Source organism: Colletotrichum jinshuiense, chromosome 9 (genome assembly GCF_051148585.1).
Source record: "Colletotrichum jinshuiense chromosome 9, complete sequence".
NCBI lineage: Eukaryota > Fungi > Ascomycota > Sordariomycetes > Glomerellales > Glomerellaceae > Colletotrichum > Colletotrichum jinshuiense.
In genome coordinates, this window is record NC_139316.1 from 1555099 (window position 1) to 1576726 (window position 21628).

Here is a 21628-nt window from a genome sequence, read left to right on the forward strand (position 1 = left end):
CGGACAGGCATCGTCGTGTGGCTGAGGCGTTTGTTGTCCCCGGTTGTCCAGTCCACCCTGCCGGGCCAAACTACACAATAAACACATGTCACCGTGGGGTATGGCGTATGGCTTGCATCCTCCCGCATTCCGGTGCGAAAGATGGGCTCATGTGACCTTGGACGCCACCAGCAATGCTCCCGTTCCGGTTGGGCTTTGGCCGTGGCGCAGCACCGTGTCCCCCCCAAGGACCCAATCAGATCTAGCGACGCCCGCACCGCCACACCCGTCCAGCGCAAAGTCTCCCGCGCAACCTCGAATGGAGAAGCTCAGAACGAACGACGGGATAGTTATGCCCGCCGCGGCGAATTGCCATGTTAATTTGTTCTGCGGAGACAGGAGACGGAGTACCGGTATTGACAAATTCAACTCAGCCACGCCTTGAAGACGACATCGTCGTGTGGCTGAAAATGGCATCGACCGTAAGGTTTCGGCCATTCTGCCTTAATAGTCGCCTCCGACGGCAATTCTATGTCCCCATATCTGAATTGAGCGCGAGGCCGGGGCTGCGGTCGATTCAGCCCAGGTCCAGGCTGAGCCTCCTCGGCCCGGCCGTTGATTTCATACCCGGAGCTGGGCTGAAGTAACCCCACCCCTTGGCCAGTTCTTCAACCTTGTTTACCCGTTGGTTACCATGTTGTCTCTCAGCCTATGTACTTATCCGAGGGCGTGATTTACAGACCAGAGGGATCTGTAGTTCCGTAAGAAGGGTATGGTCCGTATAACAACTGGAACTCGGGCCCCTTGCATTATGCTCGGGGGCTCCAGGCTTCAGGTTTACCCACACTAACCGCCAACTTTTCTTCGAGGCCTGCGTTGCCGGGCCGATCGCCGGCCGTGTCGTTACCTACAAAAAACACCGCCGAGCATATTACCGGTGCCCTTCGTAGAGGATGGTGGATCACTGGCCCCCAAAGGCCGAGTGTCGCCTTGCGGCGTATTATGAGCTAAGTGATGGTACAGTCGGGGGCCAAAAAATGGGTCTCAAGTTTGGCCTCGCGAATCGCGTGCGTCGCCGGTGGCCCGAATAGGAAATTTCTCAAAAATCGAGAAGCGAGCGACCTCAGGGGATGGCTTCGACGGCACGTTTGGTGTACAACCACCCACACCCGGCTGTGTTGATGCGGACAGCTTTCAGTCTCTCGCTTCTGTACCGGCTTGTGGCCAAGGGCTCGGATAGGTTAGGAAGCTGAAAGCGGTGCGCCCCGGTAGTGAATACCAATGCTATCATCTTGAACATACATCCACGCCTGTATTTGTGAAAACGGATAAAGAGGCTTTGCCGTCTGATGCCAGCTCTCCTCGCATCATCCCCCATAGACAAGAGCAGCGGCGCCAGCGCGTAGATCAGAGAAGAAAAAAGACCGCTAGTGCCTGCCGACCAGGCACCGGAAACTCCCCGTTGTGATACCGTACCTTTGGCAACGACATTTGGTCTTTTTTTGGCAATGGCGCCTCACCCAGACACCTGACACCTGGATAACAAAAAACAACCGTGCCTTTGTTCTTATTGTTGTTCGTGAGATTCATAATCGTCTAAGTGGGGACACTACACACTATCCACACAAAAGCCACACTTTCTTTTCTTCCGGTAGCCATTACAAAGTTCAAACACTCTCTCCACCGACCACCGGCCGCCGCCACCGTCCGCGCGTCCCGAACCAGACGCATCAATCCCTCTCCCTGGGCTCCCTCCTGGGCCCCCCTCCCCCCAGCCCGAGCCCGTCCTGCACGCTCGCCCTCCTCAGGAACTGCATCCCCGCCGCCGGGCTGCTCATCAGGCTCCTCGGCCCGGGGCTCGGGCTCCCGCCCACGGTCCGCAGCCCCTCCAGCCCCCGCAGCCCCTCCGGCCCCCCTCCCCCGGGCCCCGAGGAGTGCAGGTCGCCCAGCACCCCCGCCGGCAGCCCCAGCATCGGGATGCTCGCCTCCGGCACCGCCTCCAGGCCGACCGTGACCGGCCTCATGGCCCCGGGCGTCGTCATGGCCTGCGGCGGCCCCCTCTCGAGCGTCTCCTTGTAAAACGTCTCCAGCGCCGGCCCGTCCGAGCAGAACGCCTCCAGCTCGTCCAGGATCGGCACCGGGTCTGCCGCCGTGCCGAGCGCCGCGCCGGAGCCCCCCGTCGCCGCCGCCGCCGCGCCGGACTTCATGTCCGAGGCCCTGACCGCGGGGGACCCGCCCGCGTAGTACACGGGCTTGACCATCGGGCTGCTCATCGGCGTCGGCTCCGGGATGCCGAACGGCGTGTACGACCCCACGGGGATGATCCTCCCGCCGCGCTCGACGACGTTGTTGCCCGCCCCGCCGCCGCCGCCGTTCGCCTCCCGCATGTCCTTGAGCTCCTTTTCCCGCGCCGCCGAGGCCCGGTTGCTAAACAGCCTGTTCGCGAGCACCAGGAAGTGCCCGTCGTCCGTGATCTCGGCGAGGAGCACGCCCGACCGGTGGATGTACTGCGAGTACTTGAAATCGGGCTTGCCCCAGGAATAGCTCACCTCCACGTCTCTCGGGTAGTTGGACGCCGCCTCCATGTCGAGCACGAAGTCGAACTTGCGCATGATGACCTTTTGGTAAAAGTGTTTGCCCGGCGCCGTCTGCGGCGCGAAGGAGTTGGGCTCGTAGTAGGTGACGGGCTGCTGGCTCGGCGGTGGCACCGAGAGCTTGATGAGGTACGGCCGGCGGAAGGGGTTCACTTCCGTGATGGAGCACGCCTCTTTGATGGGCACCTCGACGAGCCGGAGCCCGTAGATCGCCGCCTCCCTCGCCCAGCCCTCCACCACGTCCTCGATGAGTTTCGCCGTGACGTTCATCCAGTCGATGCGTATGTGGTAGCAGTTGTCCGGGTTGTGCAGCCGGTCGTAGTGCAGATCGACCCGCTCGGGGCGGTACGACCGCTTCCTGTGGTCCACGTCGTACTTGATGACCTTGCTAAGAACAACCTTGGGTACCTTTTTGTTGAATATGACCGAGGCCGCCGTCGGCGTCGTCGAGCCCGAGATTGGCGAATTGTCTTCGTTGATCGACGTCGGCCGGGATACCATGCCCGGCCTGGGAGAGTCCCTGGGTATGTTCTCCGACATTGGCGTCGACGGCACCGAGATGTCGCGTCTGCGCGAGTTGAACCAGCTCGGCGGGTGGGGCTTTGCGTACTCGTTGGCGATGGAGTAGAAGTACTGTCCGTCCCTAAACATATGGCGCCGCTCGACGTGCTCAAAGAGCCCTCCGCGGTCCTTCTTCTCGTCCGACCTGTCGTACGTCTTGACCATGAGCATGTTGCCAAGCTGCTCCGCCTCTTCACGGCTGTCCAGATCCTCAAAGTTATCCATGAGCCAGTTCGTCATGTCAGACCCGATGAAGCAGTTGTAGTGCAGCCGCAGATGCCACCTTCGGTTTTGGAGCTTGACGCCGCCGCTCTCGACCGGCTGCTGTATCGCCTCCGCCAGCGCGGCGAGGTTCAAGTTGGATTTGCGGAAATGCTCCCGGCTTGAAATGAGCTGGCCCTTCCGGTTTCCTTCCATGCCCTCGACCAGCGGCAAGTTATCGAGCTCTGCCGCGATGACGACAGAGGGGTCTTCCGTCTTGTAGACGATGTCGAGGGGGTTGGGGTCGCGTTTTGATTTCGCCGTCTGGTATCTGCGCTCGTGTGGCGGGATGTACCGGTGCTTCTGCCAGGACAGCGACAGCCGCCTGATTCCCTCCAACCGGACCTCCTCGGCGTTGTCGCCAGCCTGGTTCCTGGGGACCGCAGACGAGCGGGAGACCATCGGGATGAGCACGAACCGCGCTCTCCAGAACCTCAGGTTCTCCGTCATCTCGTCGTGGTGCCCGGCGAGGTACGAGTCGATGTAGTTCCAGTTCCTCTCGGGCCTAGGCGTAGATATGTCAACCTCCTGCGTCTGGTAGCCGCTGTCCATCAAGGTCCGGATAGCGGGCCTGTACAGCGGGCCCGAGTTGGGGTTCCCAATGGTCGACTCGGCCGGTTTTCGTATGTAAATGTTCACCTCAATCTCCGTGCCGTTCACGCAAGAAAGCTGGTGTATGGTGTTGCCCACGGACAGGAAGATGCTCGTGCCGTCCTCCATCGCCTGGTCGCGCGAGAAGATGTCGGCGATCCGCAGCAGCCGCTGGCCGAAGGCCTTCGCGACGGACGGGCCGATTACGACCTGGAAGCCCTGCGAGAAGCGCAAGCTGATCAGCTCACGCAGAAACTCCTCCCGCGACTTTGGCTCCTCGGCAAGTTCGTCGTCGGCGTTCTGCGCAATGACATAGGGCTGCCTCTGATACTCCGTGTCGAACTGCGTCTTTGTCGGAAAGTACTCGGTCGTCAGCGGGACGGCGGCCGGGCAGCACAGCGCCTTCCACTTCATGACCTTCATCTCCGAGGTCCGGGGGAACACGTGCTGCCACCGGCTGTAAAGCACCGTGTCGTCCATTTTGTTCCGGTCCGGGTTCGAGGGGTTCAAGACCGTAAGCCAGGGCGAGATCGCCGTGGTGGGCGATAACGTGGACGGCAGCTCCGGCATGGCGCCGGCACGGAGCTTGCTGTTGAACATTTTCTGGTTGTCGTCCTCCGCCCTAAACACGTGTGAGTTCTTCTGATCGGGGTCTTCGCCGAACAGATCCTTGCGGGCCAGGGAAGACGGCAAGACCGAGCCGTACCTGTGCTGTTGGCCTACTGAGCTTTCGCCCCTGCGCGACGACCTCATGTTGATGGGTATACTCGGCGTTGAAGCAAGGTCCTTGAGGGTGTCCCTCGAGTCGGACCGGAATAGTTGCGGCGAAAACGAGGACATGGCCGGCTTGATGACCTGCGGCGACGATGGGCGGGGCATGGTCGACATAACCAAGGGCGCCGTGGGGCTCGTCACGCTCTGCTCCGTCGACGCCTTGACTGTCTCGAAGCTGGCCTCGGCCGCCACGACCTTTGGCGCCGCGATGCCGAATCCCCGTAGGCCGAGGCTGATCTGCCGCATGAATTTAGGAGGTTTGGCAGGCGGGTGTGCGGACGAGACCCTGGACGTCGCGCTGTGGGAACCCGGCGTTGCTGACGAGCTGGATGCGGATGGGGCCGGAGCCGGGGCTGTATTCGTGGCTTTCCGCGCAGCCGAGACAATCTCCGCCTTTTCGCTGTCGCCAATGTTGACGGACAGCTTGCGACCCGCGGCGACGGCCGCGAGGCTCTGGTTGGGTACCATCCTCTTCTCGGGCAGAGACGTTCCAAATAGCCCCGAGTCCTCCATCAGTTGCCGCCGAGTCGTCTCTTCCAGGTCACGCGAGGCCCTGGCTTGCACGGGGCGTCGCGTCCTGGGCAGTCGCGCCCTCGTCTCGTCGTACTCCTGCAACTGCTTCCACAGCGACTTCTCCCCGGGCTTGACGAGTCTATCGGGCACGAACTTCTGGAACCCGTAGACGTGCTCGACGAGCGTGTCGAGGTGGCGCTTCAGGGGGATCACAGCTATCTCGTCTGACCCGCCCAGGCGCGACCTCTGCGAGCTCTTGGGCTCCGCCGTGGTCACCGGGAACAGCGGGTCGGCATGCAGCGGCGTCGTCTCGATCTCGTTCGTCTCGAGGACGCTCCGCATCTGCAGGTCGTACATCCTCGCGCGGATGGCGAAGTCCTCGTCATCCTGCTCCTCTGTGTTCTCCGAGACCGAGAGCGCGATGCCTTGATACGACAGCGCCTCCTCGGACGTCCCGGTCCAGTACGAGACGTGGAGCCACTGCGGCAGCGCGTAGGACCACTCGTCCTGCGGGTTCGCCAGGGTGTCGATACGGTGCGCGAGCTCCAACCCCTTGGTCGGGGACAACGACTCCGACAGCGACTGGTAGCTGCCGATGACGGGCGTGGCCTGCTGCTTTGGCGTGCTCTCACGGCTGCGGACAGACCTGGTTCTTGAAAGGCCATGCGATCCGTCCGACGTCTGCGGGTTGCGGTACCGGAACAGCGGGACGGAGTGCAGAGGCATCTTGGGCACGCAGATTAGGTCGATGCCGATGCCGTTCCCGACAAGGGCCTCAGTCGTCCTGCGCAGGGACTCGTACTCGACCTCGAACACGCCAGGGCCGGGGCTGATGACCACGATGGAGATGCCCGTCCGCATGAGGTCACGGTCGACGTAGTCGTGCGCGAACTGCGAGGACGCGAGGTTGATCGCCTCGAGGAAGTTGCCCTGCATGGCCAGCGACGACTCGGCCTTGACTCTGTTGGACGCGATCCCCCTCCCGCCCATCTCCTCGGCCAGCGGCACGAACGCGCTGCCGGCCTTTTGGTGGTGGAGGCTGATATCCCTGCGAAAGAAATTGAACTCGCGCTTCAGCTGGTTCAGAATCGTCGTCCATTCCCCGCTCGCCATCTCGCTCACCACGACACGGTAGAAGTCCTTGTACGGCCGGCGGTCGCCCGAGATCTGGGCGCCCGTGTAGTAGTCCCCGTGGAGCGTGTTGCTCGCCAGCTCCGTTGTCAGGCCCGTGTCGTACTCCACTCTCGCAAACAGCACGATGCTCACGAGGTGCTTCGCCTTGAGCTTGGCCCACTTCTTGAACAGCGCGGGCAGGAACCCGTTGACGACCTTGTTGAACAAGATCTCACCGGACCCTTCCGAGTCAAAGTCCCACATCTCCCGCGCCATCTGAATAAACAGCACGTACCGCGCGGACTCGCTGCGGAAAATTGGCCTCGTGTTCCGCGTGAAAAAGGCAGAGTGCGTCTTGCGCCCGTCTACAAACACCGCGGTAACCTGTGCCTTGATCGTGCCCATGAACAGTATCGACTGGCCCTTGTACACCGTCCGTTCCGACAGCTCGCCGATGGCAAGCCGCCACATGTCCGACCTCGAGAGGTACTGGTCCTTGAACGAGAGCTCGACGTGCGAAGCCGCCGTCGCGGGGTTATCGGCGTCGACGGGCGTGAGGAGCACATGCGCGCCCTTCTTCATCCCGAAGGCGTCGGCGATGTGCTTCACGACGTAAATGTCAACATTCGGCAGGCGGCTCTTGAGCTCCTTCGACATCTCCTTGGCGACGAAGAAGTATTGCTTCCCCAGCGCCGCTCCCTCCGCGGGCGCATCGGCCTGGCCTGCGCCGCCGCTCGCACCCGCGGCAGCGGCAGCGTTTCCGCCGCGATTTGCATGGTCCTTGGCCGCCGTCTTATCACCCTCGGTCTTGAGCACCGTAATCGCCACCAGGCTTCCCGGGCGTACATCGCCCTTCACCAGCTCCGGGCTCAGGAGCACCTCGTCGCGCGAGTACCCCTCGTTGACGCTGACCGTACACCTCCTCTCGAGCCGGCGCTGCTTCACGGAACTGGATGAGTTGTCGCCACGGATGGTTGAGGCGCTGGAGACGGTGTCGGGGGACCGGGGCGATTCGACCGAGGAGGCGGCCGAGGGCGGCTCGAGGCTGCTTCGGCTGAACTGGCGGAGGTGGGAGGACCAGTTTGGCCCCCTGCGCATGGAGGGGGCTGCGGTGGCATTGCGAGGCATCATTGGCGAAGGGGGTTGGGCGCTCGTCAAGGTGGGCCTGAGTGGTGGCTTCGCAGTGGCATTTCGTTCTTTCGTATGATGCGACGTGTTTTGCTCGTGTGCGCGGTGCTGAAGACAATGCGATCCGTCAATAAAAGTCTATCAGTTGCGCGAGGAGCTCCCCAGGATAGTGGTGCATGGTGCAGCTGCAGCTCCATCATGGCGGCAGAATTGTGACATCGAGCTTCCACCAAGCCACACCGCCTACTGAGTTTAGTGGGTCCCATCTCCAGGTTGTTTGACGTTTGCGTCCCCCACAGTCTCACCTGGTCTCACCTGGCCACACCTTGCTTGACCTGGATGAGACTCAGAACTTACCATTGTCTGGGGAAGCAGGTGGGTGGTTGGGTAGGTAATTGAAGACAATTTCTTCAGTCAACTACTAAGTTCTATACAATTAGAGAAGTCGGCAAATTTCGGGTTTATTATTCTGGACTCAATGACTGATTGAGACTGACCTGAATACTTTTGCCTCAAATGAGAATGAACACACCATGATCTAGGCCACGCAATGACTTCATATGGAGGCAATCCTTCTTCCTGTCAAGATTTCATGTACAAGAGCCATGTGTTTGTCTCAATGTCACATCCCCTCTCGCGGGGGACGACCGGCCATGTCACGATATCACCACCCAAGTCTCCAAAGAGCATGTCAAAGTGGCCGGGACGACCCAACTGCTCCCTTTGTGTTCGCTAAGCCCAACAGGAGAGGGACACAGCCGGTTGGATCATCGCTTGACGTTCACCTCTGATTCTCTTTGTCTCTCAGAGGCAAATGGGTAGGCCCCCAAGAGTCATCTTCCAACCTTGGCGAAAAGAACTCCATGCTCCCGTTGTGCCTTGTCGGGTAGCTGCTTCCCATGTGCCCACGCAAACGGCGCAATTATATAATACCAATAAACAGATAGGCTGTGCGGGATCATTGATTTCATATATGTTCCAAAATCAACAAAAAGTTTAGACCATATGCCAAAAATCAACGTCTATGGTACCCGGGGTGTTAGTCTAGGCTTCTACAACATGTAATTGATAATCTTTTACCTTTTGTATATTTGGCAGCATGACTCAACATATTCTCTACAAAGGTACCAGAAAGCAGCGTCTGGTCGATATGATAATCATACCATGCGGCTTCATTGTCGCCGAGCTGGCCATTAAGTTCCGTACAAAATCGTTGGTTCTCATCGCAGATACCCTTCCATTACGCGAACAGTATCTCAACCTGCACACTCTTTCCAACATGACGGCTGAAGGTAGCACAGATGGACGACCTTGTAGGGCTTCTCGTGGCGTTGATGTGCAGTGACTGTAATTGACGAGACCGAACCTACAACTCCCCAGAGGCTGATTCTTGTCCGTCAGGTCCGGCCCACACCCTTGCATCTGGCTGCAGGCATTCTCAAGGACTGGGCGCCTCTTTGAACGGCTTGCTCCTGCTCGCATTGGGGATCAGCATTCTTCTTCGGGAAGTCGAGCGATTCATCAACCTCATTCGCAGGCTTTCTCCCATGGTTGAGATTCAGTGAGCAAAGCTCAAATGTGTTCAGATATGAAGGACCTTGTTCTGGTACTTATATTGGACGGCATCAGACTCCGACGCAACGTTGTCGTTGTGAGCTTTCTTTACGTCCAACAACACTTCACATGTTGCGGCGCCAGCGGTCTGATGCCAATCTCAGAGGGCTGTTATAGCCACGGCCATTGATACGAGAGTGGCTATATAGCAGAGAGTTCGTCAAAGAGTCTTTCTCCGCTACCTCGACATCTCCAGCACTTGCGGGTCTTTGGCTACTTATCGTGTTGGAGGCTGACTTTGTGCAGTTTAAACCGCCATGTCCGTATCTCGAGAAGGTTGCCCATCAAGCATCGCCACAGCGGTCGAGATCTGAGTATGCCCGGGGCACTGATCCCCGTCGTTGGAGGTGTCACCGTCAATGTTGGCGTCATTATGATAGTCGTCGTCATTTGGATGAGGAACGGAGATGGCCGATTCCAGGCGGATTCTGGAGTCGGCCCATTCATCGCCTTGATCAATATGTTCTCCGCTTAGGCACTCTGTGAACAGGCAGGTTGCATTTTGGTGGAAAGCACTCCCCTTGGTGTGGGCATTGACGCCAGGAAAATAAAGATGACGAATGTATGGATTCATTGCCTCGGCCGTTAATCGATAACCGAAGCTGAAGAATGCCACATCCCCAGAGTAAGGGCTATAGCAAAGCACTGTGACTGGAGAATCGACCAGAAAACGACGTTTGCCACCGCGTCCATCGAAGTTGCGGATGGCAGCGTTTGCAGCGTTGACTCACAGGTAAAAGCCATTGGTGCAAATTCACAACGCTGCGGGATGTCATGCCATCGCTCTGCAACCTACGCACCAGCCCCGTCAAGAACCAACCGTATTGGGTGGTGTACGCCGCGGAGTTACGAGCGTGGCCTTGGGGGTTCCGAATGCTGTTTGATAACGAGATATGTGGCTGTACTTTCTGTGTATCTCATTGCTGGCGCCGGGATGGCGGACTCAAGCAAGACAAACGGCCGCCTCGCAACAAGGGTGTATCTCTGGGCGGGTGGCGAGCCGACGCAACCTCGGAAGCCTTGGGTGGTCTCGCAATGCCGGCTATATTTGCCCTTGCCCGTATAGCCAACGAGTTTGCCCTGGCATGACCTCCGCCACCGGGCGGATTTTCAATCGAAGAGTAAGGCGAGATCCGAGCTGAGAATAAGCCGGTGCCTAAAGACGACCCTGCTCTGACGCGTGACGGAATGTTACAGCGATGGCAGACTGGATGATGTGAGAAAAGTCAGAGACAAACGCGTCGATCAATCGTCGCACAGCCCATGTCTTCGCCAAGATATCTGCGGAAGAAGATCGGATGCGAGAAACGCCTTCCGGTAGGCTGCATCGGTTCCGTGCCGCCCTCGCCGCAAAAGAAGGAACGAGAAATAGCCCGTCTTATCCGTGAATGGGGCGTTGAGCAGCGCAATGAATGACAGGGTAGCATATTCCATTCGCTACGTCCGAATCATGATTGGAACAACCGCGACTGGGGGCGTCTCGAAATGGGGGAGCCGTAGGAACAGGGTTATCTCTGAATTTGATACCGGCTGCTGGCTCTATGAGTAACCCTGATCTCGAGATCTGCCAGCCAAGTACGTAATAAGGGGGCCACCACACACTTGCTTTTGCTGGCTGCACTAACGGGCGGAGAAGTCAAGGACCTGCGAGACATGGCGAGGCGGGATGGCAGACACGATTACGGCTATGTTGGCAATTGGTCATCGCCATATTCCCACGACATCGTCTCATTTTAGTGCTATCTTTCTTTGAAGAATCGCAATCCCGAGGCCGTGGTAAGCCCCTCTCTCTGCGGGGAACGGTGGACGCCGCCGAAAAGTGTGGGGGTCAATCTGCCGAAAAGTGGGTGTGTTGAGCGAGAGAGGGTGGGTGGGCTGAAAGTCTGTACACTATTCCGAACGGCTGACCGAGATGGCCCTGGCAGGAAGGGACAGCTCTGCATCTGTGAGCGATTTGAAGAAAAGCGTCCGCCACGCCCACATTTCACATCCATGTGCAGCTGTTTGGGGGCCAAGGTTTTAACTTACACCCCAAGGTCAGAGGCGATGGAGTCTTGTGTCACCTCTATTCAGCCGTCATTCATTCACCCGCGAGCACCCCAGGCAGCACGTAACCTGATTACCGGGATCATGGCATGGCATTCCGGTGTAATTCCACTGCAATGACTTGAATGCGCATGTGGCTGTCTTAGCCATAAGTTTATTCCAAAGCCTAGCTGCAGAGATGCACTGCAGTCCCGCGAAGCCTTTGACCGCGCTGTCGCAGGGTTTGTCGTTATCAACCGAGTGCACGCAGTAGATATACCATGCATGCTACGGCCGTGGCTGATGCGCGGCGCGGACCCCGTGGCTCAACAATTGTTTATTCGGTGGCTGACCTAGCCATGCGCAGCCGACATGCTACTTCGGGAAAGATTATCATATTTTGCTGACATAGGTAAGCCGGGCTGGCCCGGCCCGCGGACAGGACGGACGGAAGAAAGGACTTAGTCGGGGTAAGGAGGGACTTGCCCAAGCATGGGATATGAGAGGCGATGAGAGGCGGTCTCCAAGTATTAGGCAAGGTCGGAGAAACCGTCGGAAAGATTAGGGACAGCGCCAATCACTAGAAAAGAAAAAGGAAAACGGCACTCGCCGAGAGTATGCCGACATTTGCACGAGAACAGACCCTGGTGCTGTTCAACCGAATTGACCAGGCCATTCAGGCCATTCCAAGAATGAGGCTGTAGCGAGATGAGAGGACTCGGTGAACGAGGGTCGAAGACGGCGGCGGGCGCAAGTTGGCGGGATGCCACACCAAGAAAGGTATTCTATAGCTGATGTCACCAGGATGCTGGCCGCGGGGAGCCGTTCCGCTTGAGAGTGCACAGTCGCATGGCCATGTCTGAGGATTGGGATGGTGAATGGGTCGATAGGAGATTCCCTTGACTCTGGTGCAAGACACACCGCTGCCTTTTGCAAGGCCGGGGTAGCCAATAAGTGTTGACATATTTCCCAGGATGATCAGAGGTGAGATCATACCGTGGAGTTAGCCACGTAAAGTTTGAAGCTCCTGTCGACGTAGTGTATTTAATTAACGCCAAGGTAGGTTGACGGGTATGCGCAAAAAACGCCCGCTCGCCGCGTGAATGCTTCCGGCACCCGCTCAGTGCCCGTAGCCCGCAAAGGGACTGTAGGAATCAAACCAACCATCAAAGATGACGACGTTACAAGCCAAATGAGAGAGACAAGGTGAGGCTTGCTGACCTGGGAGCGAGTTGCAAGGTCAAACCAGACGGCGCCGGAATGCCACAGGTGAGCCCCCGGAGAACCGTGCGTAGGGGCACTTTTGCGACGGCGTGAGTGCTGGGCAGCGAGCGTCCAGGAGCCTGGGAGTCGGGCTGAATGAAGCCAGCCCTGGCCTGCTATGGGTGACCCGGTGCGAGAGGGGGGGTTCTCGTCGAGGATATACTATGGTACAGTTTGTGCATCGTGCAATGCAGTAAAGCGTTGCTGATCCTGTTTGCCCACAGGAAGATCGCAAGGGACATGCGCCAGGGTTCCTGATCAAGTGCCTATCGTGGAAGGTGCATCCAGTGTCACGACCTGATCGGCGGGCTCTTGGTGGGTGCCAAACGTTGGCTCGCTTGGCCGCAGAGCCACGGTTCTTGGAAACGGCCAACGCGGCATCGAAAGGGATGGTGCAGCGAGGACGCGTGCTGGCCGGCGGCGCAAGCATCAAGACTGTCTTGGGAGAAGATGGGTTTGGCGTGCGCCTCACGTGTCGCGATGTGGTCTGAGGTGGTGTGTGCGATGGGTATGCGATCCACAGATGTGACTGACTGCATGGCGGTTGAGTGAGATGTATCGTAATTACGATGTGTGCGCGCGTGTGTGTTTGTGTCTGTACACTGCTCTGGACTCGGAAGAGTGCAGGCATTTGGAAGACAGGGCGGCACATGGCAACAGGGCCCCATCCACCGCGCCCACGGCAGGCAGACGCAGCAACTAGCTTGCAGCCGCCCTACGTGTTTTGTGTCTTATCTGCAGCTCGCACACTGCATCTCGACCTGGATTCGGCGCGTGGACAAGAGAGCCGTTTCCATTCGCTCCAAAAGACTCACCGTCGTGGCGGTGCAACGCGACGGCTGGGCGTATACAGCGTCATCTGACGTGGTGAGTCAAGATGTATAGGAATAGTCTCTGTAGTGTTGATGCTGGCGCCCTGGCCGGCATGCGAGTTTGGCCCAAGGTTCGATGCTGTCCGGGGATGGCCATGAATGCCAATTATTTTGGGTTCCGGTTCCGGAAGCCGGGCAAGGGGTACATACCCTGCCTAGGCAACGACAGGCCTCTAATCTCTGGGCAGCAACGTTAGGAAGGGAAGAGAGGAAAACAGCCGGTCGGTCAGGTGTTTGTGTGTTGGAAAGGGCCGTGCCATTTGCGCCGGCGGCGCCGAGGTCCCTGACTATCAACGATGGGAAACATGGGAAAGCTTGGGTCAGTTCGAGGTTGGGCGGCGACGGCACACGGAGGCGAGGGGGTTTGGAGGAATGGCGGAGCGAAGGGCCCTTGACTTGGCCTACTTGCTGCGTATGCACACTACGTGGGTAGTGAGTGAGTAAGTCGAGCTGGGATTTCGGTCTCCCACCGAGGCGCTGTTTTGTCTCGTCGTGCACGAAGTCAACCAGCGTTTGCTTGTCCAAGTGTCCATCCATGCCGGACAGTCTCAGTGACGAAGCGAGTGATCTGCAATCACTGACTGGCCATTCCACCGCCCCGGATCGAGCCACTATCATTGGCATGTAACCAATCCACCTCCACATCCATCTCCAGGGCTGCGCTGCAGTCATGCCAAGCAGCAGGCCACTCGCAGCATCGTGGGCAACGTTGACTTGCATTGCTTCCCCTCCTTCTCTTGGATGGCGTCCGCCAGTGAGTGAGTGATGTTCTGGTCTTGGGGGGCCCGCGGCGGGGTGCAAGATTACACCTGCGCTGTGGATTGGGACTATCGGCAGCAGGAGCAACTGCGCCGAGAGAGGACAAGACCAACCATCATTAGTTGGCGACGGGACCATTTGTAAGCGACTGATGTAATCCGGGGGTAACACCAGTCCTGGTCGCAGGGGTATGCTGAGCAGACGACCAGAGACCGAAGATTGGCGTGTGGTTGGTAGGGAGGCGTGGGCGCAACAAGGATGGGCACCTCCGTCGGGTCGGCTCCGAAAATGGGATGCTGTGCTGGTGACGAGTGATGCCTGTCCTGGGAGTACAAGTATGGATACTCTCAGTGTCTCTTGCCGCATGCCAGGTATGTAATTAAGGCTACCTTGTGACTGGCGAGAGACGAAACCCCAGAATAGAAGTGCGTACTTTACCGTAAACAAAGGTGTTTGTCTGAAGTCGGATGGTCGGTGGACCGCGGAACCCCCTTCCCCTTCGTCGGTGGCCTCGAAAGACTGGGGGAAGAGACATGGACGATACGGCGGGCGCAAGACGATACAAGCGAGGGAGGCTGACTGTCGATTCTCGCCGAGGTTACCATGGTTGATGCCCTATGGGAGTCTTGGAGGATGAGCGGAAGCCGATGGCTGATCGGGAAGAAAGACGCAGGGGTCATGATGAGGACTCCTGGAGCAGGGAGGGAGTTGGCGAAGCTACCTCGGAGAGCTGGGCCCCAGCTGACGAGGCTATGAAATGTCGGGTGGAATAACGAAGAAGAAACGCTGGAAAATGCGGATAGGTATGGGAGAGTGGGAGTCGAGGGTCGGACGGAGCGCGGGACAAGGACAAGGAAGGGGGTCCTGTCGACGTAATTACAAGCCACTGGATTGGACAGGATAATGCTCCGTAATGGCAGCTGAAGATAGTGTAGATGTCGGGGGGGCAGAGGCAGAGGGGAGATAAAAGCTGTGAGTGATCAGAGTGGTGCCAGGGCAGGAGCAGGCATAGGTGCGGACAAACCACAGCGCACAAAACACGGCACAGCAGGGACAGGGCATGTAGCGCTGGCCACCGCTCGTTGATGATGATGTCTGGTGTTGGTGTTGTTGTTGTCTTCCGCATAATCAGTAGGTAGCTGAGCTGAGGGGGGTGCGGTGAATAGCGAGTGAGCCTTCAAGATGATGGCGTCCAGCAGGTAGCGCAGTTCGCCCAAAAATCCAGGGTCTTCAGGTCACGTATGGGGGGCTTCGGGGCCGCTACCCCACTGTTGCTTAGGGACTGGAGTCGATTGGAGGCCGTGGAAGAGCCCTCGTCCAAATGTTACCTAAGGGACCTTGCTCTCAACCAGGTCCACCCCAGTACGATGGCCGTTTCTTCCTGTCTTTCTTTTTAGTCCATTTTATTCTTGTTGTTTTTTTTATTTCGGTTTTCAGATGCCCTAGGTATGTCAGAACGTTTCTCTTTTCGAAAAGAACCCACCCGCCGCCGCCCATTTTTAGAGGGGCAGGGCGGCAGCCACGCGCTGCACTAAAGCACGTCCGCAGTAGCAGTGGGCGAGGGCAATATGCCGAGTGCATAGTACAGAGTACGTATACAGCAAGGTCGTCAGTCATGTACCGACGGATACAGGCAAGGCAGAGCAAGGGCCGTTCACCGCATTTTTGGCTAGGCTGCCCCCCTGCCATGTCATGTATGTCAACCCCTCGGGGAAAGGAAGGACGCTTCGAACGCGCCGCTGTACCTGGACCTCTGTGCCTATCAACGCACCAGGAGGCGGCGTGTGGTGAGGACGTGACGTGAGGTGGCGGCGGCTGCCGTTGCCATTGCCGCTGACCAAGCCTGACAGAGACAGGGTCGCAGAGGCAGCGACAGCGAGAGAAAGAAAGAGAGACAAGGGACTGTGACCCGTGATGGGGACAGAGCCAGAGCCAGAGACAGTCGTAGCAGCCAAGGAAGCAAAGAGACGGGCAACGACGACAACAAACGGGGCGGAGGATGGATGGAGGAGCGGGACACAGACAGAGAGCCAACCAGTCCAGTCTGGGAGTAGTGTGTGTGTACGTATCAAGCCGCCTAGCTAACTACCTTACGGTAATAGTATAGGTACCTAGTATCGGTAGCACCAACACTAACACAGCGGGAACGCCTTATGTAATCTACAGAACCACCCACCACCCACTACCGTCAACCATCAAAATGGAAGGCACGATCTTATCCACCCAGGGCAAGAAGACTCCAAGAGGTACGTACCCCACCGCTACCGGTCCACCGACGATTGCGGCACTTCCGCGCTCTGCTACCGCGCTGTCACTCACTGCCTCCTCTCCTTCTCTCTCTCCCTCACTCTTTTTCTTGTCTCTTCCGCCTCTGCCTACCTTTGTGGGTTCTTCCCTCTCTCAAACATCAACGCTCGAGACACGACATAAACATCATGGACGCACCATTTACCTGACCACACCCCTCCCCTCCGGACCATGTCCATGTCAATCTCTCTACTCACAGACACCCTACCGACGCAGACAACTTAACCACTGCTTTCGGCCTGTCCCTTCCACTGTCGCCTTCGCTTCTTCTGCCTGTTGACCAGGTCCTCCCGTCCGCACCCTCGATTATTCCCCGCCAAGCTAATTCGCCGTCTCGTTCGACGTGGGACACCACCACCACTACCACCGCTACCACACCTCAACCTCAACATACCGCCCACCTCCGACGCTCCCAGACCTCCGATACCTGCCTTCCTTACCTCAAGGTCTTCTTTTCGACAACACACCGTATTACTTCATACCGACCCCGACCGCTTCTCACCCACGAGTCTGTCCCGTCCAACTATCACCGCCGTCCTCCCCATTTATTTCACGCCCAAACCGTTTCCTGCCGCCTTGCTCCCTCTTCCCCCGCGAGTCCTCCAAGGCACTTGACACCGTCCATTCCGTCGTCTTTCCTTGCGCTTCGGCCACTCGCTCGACCACCTACTGTCGCCACCGCTGTCGCCAAATACCGAGCTTCCAAACCAACCACCCGGTCCATTTTGATCCGCCATTGCCATTTGCTGCCTTTGTCCCGAGCACCTGGTTTCCCTTCAACTGCGTCACATTTGCTGTCTCGCTCACACTTCTCCCTTTACCTCTCTTCGACTTCTTCGACAACTCGGTTTCGATAGACTGCTTGCGTCGCCCACTTCTCCCTCGCGCTGCCAGTTCTTTCCACCCCTCGCCTCCGCATCCTCACGCGCTCGCTCCCTCGCTCGCAACCTTGACTTTGGGCCCCAGTCCTGCGACCTTTAACCACCCCCATCCCCGCATTCCGAATCGGAGCGTGCACCCAAAACTCCAATTCGCATGCTTCGCACCTCGCAGAGAGAGCTTACATCGGATCTGATTACCACGACCTTTCGGCGATTTCCGATTTGCCCAACCTTCGACAACTTCCGCTCGACTCATCACGATTAAGCTTTCGCTCCCACCTAGCTCTCTCCGACTCCGTGCACCCCTCAACTCTGTTGGTCTCAGCCCGCCTCTCGAATGAGCCTCACCCTGCACCTTCAAGGCTCCTCGCGTCGCTCACCCTCAATCACATGGAATCTCAGTTAGAAGCAATGCTGTCCCATCTGATTCCCAATCACTGCGTGCCGTGCTGAAAAAATGGCACTCCTTCCTGACCTCTAAACAACAAGAGTCTCTATCTAGCAACCTCTTGTTATTTGATCTTCTCCAGCCGTCTCACTCACGATGCTGGGGAAGCTCTTCAACCTGGGCACCGGGAGTGCTACAAGTGCTCCTGACCCATCGCAAACCAACAACAACGCCTACAAAGACTCTCCACAGTCTCTTGAGTCTATGCAGGAGGACATCCACACTCGGAACCTCTTGTTCCCCGACGCCGAGGCCTTGTATCAGCATCGAAATGACCAGGTCTTTCCATTGTCCATGGTTTCTGCCCTTCCTTTGGCATCCATCGCAAGTGCCTTTGACTACGACGGCGACATTGATCTGGAAACCCGCCATGTTCGTGTCCTCATTATGCAGGATGCCGTTGCCTCCTTCCCAGCACAGCTTCTCTTCGACAGCCATCCTGCCCCTCCCAAGTCACCTTCGATGACGGACCGCCCGGCAACAGGCATGGGGACTGTACAGGATTCTTACAGAGGCCCGACTTCACCGCGGAAGAGCAGTCTGAACCAGACATCGCGGCCCCTAGTTATCCAGCCGGACAGCCCCCAACCCCGCCAGGGCGCATTTGATCGCAGGGCCTCGATGCAAGGCCGAACCCAATCTCAGGCCGAGACGGAGCTCCAGCGCGCGCGAAGAGAATACAATGACGAGATCCATGCTTTTGCCGGCTCCGTCTTTGGCAATTCAGAGTTGATGGCTTATAAGGGCACTTCAACAAAGGTTCATATTGTCCCCACCGACAGCCGCCCTGAATATGGAGGCTCCTACCTCGGCGACGGCCGTGGCTCCATTGGCCGGTCAAGCATACGCTCCAGCCGACTGGCACAGTCCTACACATCGGACAACGTATCACCCATGCAACCGCCACAGTCATTTACCTCCTCTGCTCCAAACACACGGAGTCATCCCGAGAGGAGAAAGATCCTCATCACACGATTGTTCCCCGTCCTATTGCCTAGCGATGACGCTGACACACAGAGTGACACCCCTTTGAGCCGCTTCTCAGACCACAATACGGGTTTCCCGTTTCCGCAGTCTGCCGACGACCACAGTATTCCTAAAAAGAAGAAGCCACAGCCCAAGCAAAAGCGCACGCCCATGTACGCGGTTGTGTTGGTGGTTCAGCTTCCGCCTACTGCTACTCAGATCGTCCCTCCTTCCACCGTCAGATCGACCTTCCGTGGCGCCAGCTCTTACACGGAGCAAGAATCGTTCCCTTCTTCTGTGAGCTCTGCTCGGCGTTCGGGCTGGACCCTGTCTGGGTCTGGCTTCCCTATCGACTCCCTGGATTCTTCTTGCTCGACCGACGTGGATGACAGGATGGACACTGTTACGCAGCACTGGGATATCATAATGCGGACCTTGACGCACCTCCAGGGTGTTATTGCCACTTCACTTGGCACGCTGCTCAAACAAGCAGATATTACTTCGCCAGACCCCTACCCTCCTTCGGTGTCATCATATTTGGGCAGAGCTCCATCTATGAGCGGAAGAAGAAACGAAGAGCCACACTTTGTCAAACCTCCCAAAACCAACGCGAAAGTCATAGCTTTACAGCCCCACTGCTTACAGAATGATGATAACATCGTGCAAGAGGCCAACTCGGCAAGAATCAGGGTTGTTACCGGCCTACGAGCTCAACGGGTCATTACGGCTCAGGGGAGATGGGGAATTTGGCGAGATGAAGCCAGGTGGATGGCGAGAAAGGCTGGCGAGAAAGAGCATGGCTTTTTCTTCTTCAACCTTCTGACTGGGTTTCTCGCAACACACACGGACTGGTTGAATGCCATGAGCCCAGCGTGGTACCGCCGAAAACACTATCAGCAGCAAAAGGCCAAGGGCGAAGACGATCTGTCGCTGCCGGCCCGAACAGTCATCATCGCTTCGGACAAGATGCTCGCACGACGCATGATCTTCCTTCTTTCTGCGTTTCTACCGTCGCATCAGCATATCTCATCGGTCAGGCCTCATCGATCGAGCACTTCGGCGTCTTTCGGGGCTTTCTCCCAGTCGCCCCCTTCGCTGATAATTCCAATACTACGAGAAGAGTCACTGCGTCGCAAGATAAACCGACGAACGGGCCCAAGGCGAGTCTCGCATTCTCGTACTGTTAGTCAAAGCACGCGTGCTTCTGGAGTCCCACCTCAGCTTGCGCACTTGAGTATGGAAAGTCATCATGAGAGGCGCGTTTCGGATGCTGCTTCGATACGGTCAAACCTGCCCATCCCTGGGAACGACCAGGTCAGCAGGAAGAGCAGCGCCGCGACGACCACAACCATCACCCCTGAAACCACCATCCCGCACTTCACCACTGCTCAGAGATTCGAGACCCGACGTAGTCTGAGGCCCGGTAGTAGTGGCAGTGTTGCCGCAGACGACCTCAAAAGGACGCTGAAGCGAGGAGAAAGCTCAGGACACATTAGCTCGGCAAGTACAGACTCTCGCATTTCGAGCTCGCGTTGGGGCAGCGTCATCAGCACTCTCTGGAACGGGAAGAGGAGGGACTCTACAGGCCTCACCACGCCTAGTCATCCGTATGGTAGCAACCCTACATCCCCGACCAAATCTGCACCAGGAGTGCGGCGAGACAAGCTGGCGGAGATGGTCAAGGAAGTGAGGGCCGATGGTTATCATCGAATGGACGACCGCAGTCGCAACACTGAAGCTGACGCCAATGGCCCTGCAACCCCTCGAGGGTTCGATGACCAAATTGTCGACGACACGACTGAGAGGATCCCCTTTCCTGAGCGAATTCCTGATCCCAGCGGCGACTTTCAGTCGCCGGTCAAGACATCGATCAATGCGGAAGACGGAGTGATTGATGTTGACATCCCCTTTCCCGACTACATTACTTCTTTTGAGACCGCGGTCAGCTCGCCGTCAAGCAGCGGATATCTATCAACGCCAGGTATTGGCAACGGGTTGGAGGGTTTCGAGCAATTCTCCCGCATCCAGATTGATGGCGATTCCCCGATGAATGTTGCTGGGTTTCTCCAGCAATATCACCAGGACTTCATCCTTCAGGCGGTCCCCCCTCAGGATACTCTCATGGAGGATATTCGGAAATCCATGAGAGCCGAGCCCACCCCATTCATCACACAGCCGTTCTACTCGACTGAGCAGCCTGCTGACCGGTGGGTCGACGTGAGCACCGCTCTGATTGCCGATACGACAACGCATACAATCAGACGAATCCATTATCGTCGGCTCATTCGGCCGAAGCCCTTTTTGGACAGATCGGCCCCTCTGGGCTCCGCGGGCTCAAGTGCTTATGGCAATGCCCCTATGACCCCGTCAATCCTCCCTTATGAAACACAACTGGAAGACGAGTTCATCGAAGAGCCGATCGCAAGCCTTGACGAAGTATTGATCGAAGCAGTCGAGAGGGTCATTGCGCAGAGCAATGAAGTGAGCAAGCAGAATTCCTCGAACTCGTCTCGATCGACAAGCAAACGACGAGACCGCAGCAACAGTGAGGCATCTGTCTCGGTCGACTCCCATCACACCACGCGCATTCCGGTAGCATCTCAAGAGGTGCCTCGAGACCAATGTAAAACTGTAGTCTTATCGGCTCTGGATGAAATCATCCGCGACGTCATTGAAGAACGAGACCACGACACCCCGGACGCCAATGTCCAGGGAGACCGAGACCGCGAAAGCACTCTCCGAGAGGCTGTGCGAGTCTGGCTCGACACTGTCGATTCCAGTGAACAAGTATAGCATTATTACCCTTATGGGAAGGCAGTCTGCAACCATCAGCAAGCAGCTGCAAACACACTTTACGATGTAATGACACCTAGCAGAAGCACAGATCTGCTAGTACATGTACCACCACAAAACATAGCTTTTTTCCTTGGTCCGAAGACGGAGACAGATAAACTGAATTGATACCCCGACGTAGAACAA

The 21628-nt window shown here is 57.5% G+C and overlaps 2 protein-coding genes across 2 annotated transcripts; one reads left to right on the forward strand and one right to left on the reverse strand.

Annotated features, from left to right (window-relative positions):
• Positions 1-1709: 1709 nt before the first annotated feature.
• EsH8_IX_000447 (GTPase-activating protein IML1) lies at positions 1710-7517 on the reverse strand (the record flags this gene model as incomplete). The annotated part of the gene is made up of 1 exon (XM_083266783.1): positions 1710-7517. The coding sequence occupies one exon, from the start codon at positions 7515-7517 to the stop codon at positions 1710-1712; it is 5808 nt and encodes a 1935-aa protein (XP_083130348.1).
• A 10262-nt stretch (positions 7518-17779) lies between these two features.
• Positions 17780-21442, forward strand: EsH8_IX_000448 (folliculin-interacting protein N-terminus-domain-containing protein; the record flags this gene model as incomplete). The annotated part of the gene is made up of 1 exon (XM_083266784.1): positions 17780-21442. The coding sequence occupies one exon, from the start codon at positions 17780-17782 to the stop codon at positions 21440-21442; it is 3663 nt and encodes a 1220-aa protein (XP_083130349.1).
• Positions 21443-21628: the final 186 nt, after the last annotated feature.